Source organism: Marmota monax, unplaced genomic scaffold, assembly GCF_021218885.2.
Source record: "Marmota monax isolate L192 unplaced genomic scaffold, Marmota_monax_Labrador192_F-V1.1 WCK01_AAM20220418_F8-fsc00001, whole genome shotgun sequence".
Classification (NCBI taxonomy): domain Eukaryota; kingdom Metazoa; phylum Chordata; class Mammalia; order Rodentia; family Sciuridae; genus Marmota; species Marmota monax.
This window is the reverse complement of record NW_026693777.1, coordinates 58,223,595-58,232,752: the sequence shown is the minus strand read 5'-3', so window position 1 is coordinate 58,232,752 and position 9,158 is coordinate 58,223,595. Positions and strand designations below refer to the sequence as shown.

Below are 9,158 nucleotides of genomic sequence, written 5' to 3'. Positions count from 1 at the left end.
CAGGTGCCTGCTCTGCCTGGGCCAGCCCCTTCTGCATTACCTCATTTGCTACTTACATTAGCCTACTGAGTAGGTATGATTTTCCTGGGTTATTAGGGGATGAAACTATAATCAGAGAGTGTTGACAGCTTGCTAAAGGTCCCATAGCCAGAGTTTGTACACAAATTTGGCTCCAAAACACACATTTTCCTCTTTATCCCAACTCACGGTGATTCATTGAATTTTGTGGGCTTTCTTTTTCTTTTTCTAAGCTGGGGGAGGTAAGGAGAACCTGGAAAAAGGGTGGGGGATTTTTACAAGGAAAAACAAATTTTGCATTTTGTGATCATGAATATATCTTACTTACTCTTTTGAGAAGGTGTGTTAGCTAAATATATTTTGAAAATTAAAAGAAACACACACTCATACATACACACATAAAATCTTATGCTTTTCCATGCTTCTGTAGTTCATACTGATGGATGAAAGATCACTGTGATCTGACCTTTACACTCATTCTATAGCCTGGTCTGCTCTGAATCCCTCTACATGGTCATGGAGTAAACACAGAGACAACATTATTAGTAGAACAAAATATATGGTATTTATTAAACATATGTGATATAGGTAATAATATCAAAGTACAGCATGCCTGAACAGATTACTCATTCTTCCAACAAAAACACCATTGATACTGAAAACATCCAATGATTAAATTTCTACAACATAAAAAATTCTCTTTAAGTTAAAGTGAAAAAAAAATCACAGGTTGAATAAATACGGTGATTTCAGCTGATCCTACAAAGGCATAAGGCACAAATTAAAATAAGAGATTAGCAATCAGAATGAAGCTTGTCTGGCCCACACAAGTCTCTAATGGTGGCTCCTACAACCCTGCACAGACCCTCAACACCAAGAGGAGAGAGCACTGTACATTGGGAATCCTTTCTTCGAGGTTCAAGTTTTTCCAGGTGCCCATGCTTCTTGTGAAGAGGCTTCTTTGTGCCAGAGAAACACTGTCTCTAATACTTTTATGGGTAAACAAAACTTTCATGCTATAATAACCCACCCTGGCATGAGTAACATGAAATTTCAAACTAATGCCCTTTCCCTTCCCAACCAAACTCTAGCAAAACACAAAATAAATTGTGAAATTCTGTTAGGATTTCAGTGTCTACATGAGAAATAAATGACGATACAGTACAGCAGGGTAACATTGGTTGGGTGTCTGAAATATGACCTTATAGACCTCTTCCTTCTGTGTCCCCTCTGCCTTCACTTTCCTTCCTCTCTTGGAAGTAGGTCAGAGGCTCAGCAATTTTCCACTCCTGTTTACACTGTGTATATGAAGAAGCAACAGTCACCCTTTCCTGACTTGAAGCCACAAGGTTTCAGGGGCTTTGCCACCTGTAGAAAGTGCATGTATCCACATGCCTATGTCAGTGTTTTCTTCATGGTCAACTCCAGGACTCTCGTGTACGGGGTGTAGTTTCTAGAAGGTATCACAATCTCGCGAGTCCTGCCTGTTTGGCTGCAAATGAGAAAAGGCAGATCAGGAAGAAGAAACAAAAAACTCTACATTCTTCACATGGCAAGACGACTCTCTAAAATGGTTTTTCAGCATTTAAAAAACAAAACAAAAAAAAAAACTGCAGTTTAATATTTTACTCAAACATTACAAAAGAGACCTGCAACGGACTGAATGCTTTGGTCCTTCCAAACTCATGCTGAAATCCAAACTTTAAGGTGATAACTTTAGGAAGCAGGGCCTTCACAGGTGATTAGGTCCTAAGGGTGTGACACCCATGAGTGAGATTAGTGCCTCTATAAAACAGACCCATCATCTCATGTGCCACAAGAGGACATGAGGAAAAGGTGTCATCCATAAGCCAGAAAGTGGGTTTTCACCAGAAACCAAATTTAGGTTTTAGACTTCCTGGTTTCCAGAAGAGTGAAAACAAAGTTTCTGTTTTTCAAGCTTCTCAGTTGATGGTATTTTATAATAGTAATCCAAATATATTAAGACAAGACCATAATTTTTGAAACTTTTAAAGGTGTACCAGGCATCAGTGATTCCGAAAAATATAAAACATACAATCAAGGAGTGCATACCTTGGCAGGAAAGACATGCAAATAAGTAACTTTAATATAATGTGTTAGGTACTATGAGAGAGACGTAAAGAGCTGTGTTGGATATTCTGTTTGCTCATACAGATCTACTTTCCATCCCTCTTCACTTGCTGTATGCTCTAGGAAGCTGACTTGAAGGTCAGCATCAATGAACTTCTCTGTTTTGTTCTAATCAGCTTGGAAATGGCAGCTAAGAATCATAGAATGGATGGACAGAGAGTCAGGACATTTGTTTCTTCCAGCTAGGCTGCAGCTGGGTAGCTTAGTACATTCCTCTCTCAAAGGCCAATGCTACATTTCTGCCCTTGCTCTCTTTTACCAGCATTCTCCCCTGCCTCTTCAGGCCTATGGTAGTGCTATGGTTTGGATATGGATTGGTGTATCCACCAAAGGTTCATGTGCTAGAAGCTTGGTCCTCAGTGTGGCATGGAAAGGTAGTGGCACCTTTAAGAGATGGGGCCTAGGTGAAAAGGGCTCTACCCCATGCTGGATTTATGGTCTGGTGAGAGTGGACTGAGGCTAGTAGGGGTGTATTCGTTTCTCAGAGCAGGTTGTTATAAAAAGAACAAATATTGGCCCTCCTCAAACTCTTGCTTCCTGTGTCACCACATGACTTCTTTTTCTTTTTCCACATGTGCACCCGACATTGTGATATCATCTACCATGAAATGCAACCAGAGCGACATAAAACAGACTAAGACAAGTGGTTACGGCTTCCACTGTTGCCAGCTCTGGAGCACAACACTATTCTTGTTTATTTCCCATACAGTTGCCCAAACATTTCTAAATAGCCCCTTTGAACTCCTTCAATTTTCCCTTCCTCTCAGGACCTTGAGCAATGAAGATGAACACATGAAGAGTTAATTGAGGGCAGAACAATTTAGCATCACCAAGAAATTCACATCCGGGAATTTACACAGGGAAGGTGAATCTTGAGGGATGCCTGGCATCATCGAGTAGGCAAAGAGGAGATTGGAACTTCAGGCCGAAGGGATCGTATGTGCCAGGGCAAAGGAGGGTGAGCAACAGAGACATGTATTAGTAAAGCAAGGAGTTCATAATAAAAAGTGGCAGAAAAAGAGACAAGTGGAGAAGGACCCTGAGTGCCTTGCTAAGGAATTCAGGAGGGGATAGGAAACCATGATGTATTTTTATTCTAGCAAGATTTCTCTGGAATTGCTGAAAGTTATCTATGGAAAAGCTGGCCTGAAGGTAGAAGGTTAGCAAATTCTTGGTGGTTAGGAAGTGAAAAAGAGATGAGAATTCCAACAGGAGTATCAGAGGTGAAGTAGCAAGTTCAGGGAGATATTTAGGAGGCAGAATTAACAGGAGAATGAGACTAAAATGGAGACATAACCCATTTTAATCCTTCTGGATATATAACTCAATTAAATTTCCTAGCTTCTCTTACAGTTAGGTGAACCATGTGACTAAGTGGGCAGAAATGATTCACATTACTTCAGGCTTAGCTCTTACTGCCTTTCCACATATTCCTCCATGCTCCCTCTCCTTTCCCTTTTATGCAGACAATGCAGTGGAGGATCCAGGAGGACTCTAAAAGCCCAGGAGATCACTAGATGAAAGAATCTTGGGTTCCATTATACACATATCAGCAAAGTAGCAGGATATAAAATTAACACTCATAAATCAATTATGTTCCTATACATCAGTGATGAATCAACTGAAAGAGAAATTAGGAATACTATCCCATTCACAATAGCCTCAAAGAAAATAAAATACTTGGGAATCAATCTAACAAAAGAGGTGTGAGACTTCTACAATGAAAACTACAGAACACTAAAGAAAGAAATTGAAGAAGACCTTAGAAGATAAAAAGATCTCCCATGCTCTTGGATAGGCAGAATCAATATTGTCAAAATGGCCATACTGTACAAATTCAATGCAATTCCTATTAAGGTTCTGATGACATTCTTCATAGAAATAAAAAAAAGCAGTCATGAAGTTCATTTGGGAAAGTAAGAGGTGCAGAATAGCCAAAGCAATCTTTACCAAGAAAAGTGAATCAGGAGACATCACAATACCAGACCTTAAATTATACTACAAAGCTACAGTAACAAAAATGGCAAGGTATTGGCACCAAAACAAACATGAAGATGAATGGTACAGAATATAAGGAACAGAGACAAACCCACATAAATACAGTTATCTCATATTAGACAAAGGCACCAAAAACATTCATTGGAGAAAAGAAATAAGCCAATTACAAAAAAATGAAATAAGCCAATTCTAAAAAACCAAAGGCCTGATGTTCTCTCTGATATGCAGATGCTCACTCAAAATAGGCATTTGCTGGGCTGGGGCTGTAGTTCAGTAGTAGACCACTTGCCTAGCATGCATGAGGCACTGGGTTTGATCCTCAGCACTACATAAAAATTAAAAAAAAAACCCAAATAATATAAAGGCATTCTGTCCATCTACAACTACAAAAAAAATTTTTTTAAATAGGCATTTGCTTGTAAATGGATAGAACTGGAGACTATCATGCTAAGTGAAATAAGCCAATCCCCCAAAACTAAAAGCCAATGTTCTCTCTGATACATGGATGCTGATTCACAATAGTTGGGGTGGGAGAGTCGAGGTTCACCAGATTGAATAGGGAGGAATGGGGGAACAAAAGGGGAGATAGGAATGGGAAAGACAGTAGAATGCATCAGACATAATTTTTCTATGTTCATCTATGAATACATGCATGACCAGTGTAACTCCACATCATGTACAACCACAAAAATGGGTAACTATACTTCATGTAAATATGATATGTCAGAATACATTCTACTGCCATGTATAACTAAAAAGAAATTTAAAAATTAAAAAAAAAGAATGTTGGGTTCCTGAATGACTCTGTGGAGTGGGGCTAATACAACCTGTCTTTGACTATGATGTGAAAAATTAATATTTATAGTGCTGAGCCACTGAGATTTGTGGATTACTACATAGCAAAGCTATATTGCTCGTGCTGACTAAAGCAATGATGAAAAGCATATGAAATATGAGAGTAAACCTTTCCCCTAACTTCCCACATCCAATCATTCACAAAGTGGTGCAGGGTGTATCAGAAGCATGGTGGCCAGATCTTAAACTTCACATGTCCCCCTCCAGACATCCACCATGTCTTCCCATGTTTTCCATCCCGCATAGACACCTTGAAAATGACTCTTTCATACAGGCTCAGCCACAGGAAGCATCTCATGTTGCACTTGTTGTATATATTTGTCTCCATTGCTAGGTATAATTTCTCTGAGGGGAAAAACCACATCTCAGTCATCTTCATGACTCCAGCAGCTCACACAGGCTGGACACAGCTGTCATTTTACATAGAGATGACAATGGACACCAGAGACCAAGGGAATTTTGAGGAGTGAGTGGTCCCAGTGTCACCTTCCATGAAGAGAAATCCATGGGACCTGGCACTTCAGGAGTCCCTGGAGACCTGACCAGGCAGTGTAGGCAAATGGCAGGGGCAGAAACCAGATGGCAATTTGTGCCAACTCCTGTGAAAATTCCTCAAAACAGAAATGGTCTCTGGTGACAATATTCTAAAAGCCTATAAAATGCAGAAATATTTATAAAGGTGAACCTTCTGGGTTTCAACAACAGGCACTCATATCCCAACCTTCAAAAAAAAAAAAAAGTGGCATATTTTGCTAAAGCAGGTCACTAGGAAACAACAGGATTTCAAGAGCACAAATAATTTCAACCACAGAACTGAAATTCACCTATTTTCTTTAACACATTCAGGCTATTGTTAACCTTTTATTAATCCACAAAAGGGCAATCCTCCTCCTCCACATAGGGGGGGCAGTATTAGCAGAATCAGAAAACAAAGCTTTTGACCAAAAGTTGACTTTGCATTCCAATCTCTACAACAGAAATGTGAAAATGTGAGCATTTTAAAGCACATACTATGTGCTGTGCACTTATGATCATGGGGAATTTTTTTTTCTTTTTCATCAAATTGTACCTATTAAGGCATCATTGATGAATTTCCTGGAAACCATGTTTCAATTCACTAAAGGCAGAAGAAAGAAAAGCCTCTTTTTCTTTTGGATTTTCGCTTTTCTCTGTAAATGAAGGCTAGACAATCTGAAATTGTTCTCCATGGCTTTAATTAACATGTATCATACTTTTCAAACCGAACTTCTCTGTCTTTAAAAAGGAAGGAAGGAAGGAAGGAAGGAAGGAAGGAATGAAGGAAGGAAAAAAAGGAGAAAGGTGTTTAAAAGCCTCTGAACTTACAGTGAGTCACTCCTTACCCTTTTCTCTCCCCTCACCTTAAGAGATCCTTGCTCACCAGAAATTCAAGAACACAAAGGTTAGACAGAGGGGCAGAAGTTGAAGAGGAGACAGTAGGGGCAGGGAGAGGGTACTGAATAGATTCCACTTAGGGGAAGACTAGTCTCAGGCAGGCAGGCAATCCAGTGAGATTTGAAATTATTTTCTTCATCCCCTTTTTAAGGATAAAAGAGTTGAGGTTTCAGAGAGGTTAGATAATTTGCCCAAGGCTGCAATCAGTAGCAGCTAGTGGGACAGGGAATCCAGGGCATCTAGACTCCGCAATTAGATCACACTGCTCAGTTCTTAGTCAGAAAATAGGGTGTAAGAACAAAGCACTTTTGTGTAATTGAGGTTTAATTCAATACTTTGATTGATTGAAAATATTCTGGAGGTGACTGTTCAAAATATATTCTGGAAAACACCATGGACTCTTTTATTAATTAGACGCAAGTCTGAAGTCCAAGTAATAACCAGAAATTTTGTTAAAACATACATGACACAATTTAGCAACTCTATCAAGTATTTTCCAGCTACAATGTACTCCAAGACTCAGGCCTGCTTCTAACCCCAGCTGCGTGGCTTCTAGCGAGTCACTTTATTTCTGTGGGGTTCTGTTCTGTGGCCTGTAAAACAAAGGGATTCAACTAGGACAGGGATGGGAGAGTCCAATTTATTTCTGACCACAGAACTCTATTCAAACAAAATCTTATTTGGAATCCAATATTCAAAACGGACTCAGATTGTTGTGGGGAGGGAGGGAGGCCCCCAGGTCAGGACCTCACTAACCCTTCCTCACCCCCAGCCGTGAGGCCTTTCCAGGAGCCATGGCTCAGAGCGAGGCAGTTCCAAGAAGCACAGGTGGAAAACCACTGCCCTGAGTTATCTCCCAAACTCCTGCACCCTCACCAGCAGGAACTGCCTGCCCTGTGCCTTTCACATAGTAGGCACTTAATAAATAATTGTGAGGAAATGCATGAAATATGACTCTGCCTTTTCGGAAATGTGGCTATGTAGTTTTCATTTCCTCTGCTGACTGACCCAGGTAGTTAAAGTGCTAAGATGGATCCTGGGGGAAACCAAATGTTACATTTATGGAAAAGCTGCTTTTAGATACTGAAGCGGCTTCCAAGTTCACCGTGGCCATAAGTTAAGGGTCTGTCAGCACTTCCATTATGAAAACCGCTTTGTGGTTTCATAACTTAGCCATAAAAGTTTGCCTTGGGCTCTGCTTGGACATACAAATTGAAAAGCTTGTTTTAAGCCAAAATGTGGGAATTAGAAAACAAACAATTTATTGGTTTCAGACATAGTTTTGTACCCGACTTAGCCAAACAAGATTTATTATGTGGGCAATTAGAGTGGACTAAACCACTTGGTTCTTGAAAAACAAAAATGGCCAAATTATTTATATTTCAAAAAGAGTCCCTGAACACAATCAATCACTCTTTTTAGTTATATTTTCATCACATACACTGTATCACACATTGATGAAACAGTCTATTTATGTATATTTTTTTAACATTTTCCGTTAATTTTATCAGAATGACAAAATTGCCTTGTCTTTACCAGAAGACAAGAAATGTAAATAAGAACATTGTCAAAAAAAAAAAAAGAGCTTTATGCTGCTTTTGATAATTTCTTTGAGGATGATGAGTGGCTTATTTTAATGAGCAAAAAAAAAGCATCCTTAATAAATTTTTAAAAAGTCAAGTAGGGTGGGCAATGAGGTTTTCTCTTATAACATTACAGATGATAGAGACCAGGACACTGAGGTCCAACCAAGAATGACCTGCCAGAAGCATTCCTGCTGGCATTTAGGAAGCCGGAACCAAGGACTCTCATCCCAGCTTGGTGACTGGCTTATCACTCTTTCCCACCAGATATAACCATTCAATTTTCCAGGATTCAACATTTTTCTGGGCCACCAGTGTTAGTACAACACACACAAAGGCCCCCACTTATGCAAGAATCCCCTTTTGCACACAGGATATAAGGCATTTTGTGACTTTGACTAGCTAGATCACAAGTCACATGTGTATCCTTGTTATAAATTTGTTTTATGTCCTCTTTAGGCCAGGCACAGTTGTGAGCAACTAGAAATGAGAAGTTAGTTATCAAGGGCAGACTACTAAGGCACAGGCTCCAATCTCACTCAGGAGGGACACAGGCCTGGGCATGAAGAGCAGCTTAACAATGAAGAAGCCAGTCCTGGCCCAGGCATGCCCTGAACCAACCAGGCTATCGACATCACAAATGTGACAGAAGCAGATTGTTTATACATGAACCAGACCAAATGCTAGATAATACTCTGCTACAGCTCTGGGGAACAGAGTATCTGGTTCAAGATTTAGACCCTCTTTCTTCAACATTACCAAGGCACCTTGCACCACCCTCTCATACTGTCATCAATGTCTGCTACATATCTGTCTGTCCTTCCAGACTCTACTGTGTGGCACGAACCAAATCTCACTGCTTTCAGTGTCACAGGGGAGGTATCAACATCTAGTTGCGGAGTGAATGAATGAACAAATACTTGCACTCACTGGTATGTCCAATTTCTCTTTCAAAGTAGCTTTTCCAGGTCTCTCCTTCAATATCCCCTCCACCTTATATAATGTCTCTGTTCCTACGGAAACCATTCTGAACCCTCAGCAACCACCGCTTAGTTTTGCAGAAATATTTTTGGTAGAAAGAATGCAATTCTGTAATTAACCATCCAGTGAAAGTATTTTCTTAAGTCAAAGAAGAATCTG

The 9,158-nt window shown here is 39.9% G+C and overlaps 1 protein-coding gene across 1 annotated transcript in view; it reads right to left on the bottom strand.

Moving 5' to 3' along the window:
* Positions 1–557: 557 nt before the first annotated feature.
* Myzap (myocardial zonula adherens protein) overlaps positions 558–9,158 on the bottom strand; it is an 86,718-nt gene continuing 78,117 nt past the window's right edge. Inside the window, exon 13 of the mRNA XM_046461138.2 lies at positions 558–1,510. Coding sequence (XP_046317094.1) covers positions 1,414–1,510 — 97 coding nt within the window. The 3' untranslated portion in view covers positions 558–1,413. The remainder of the gene's footprint in view (positions 1,511–9,158) is intronic.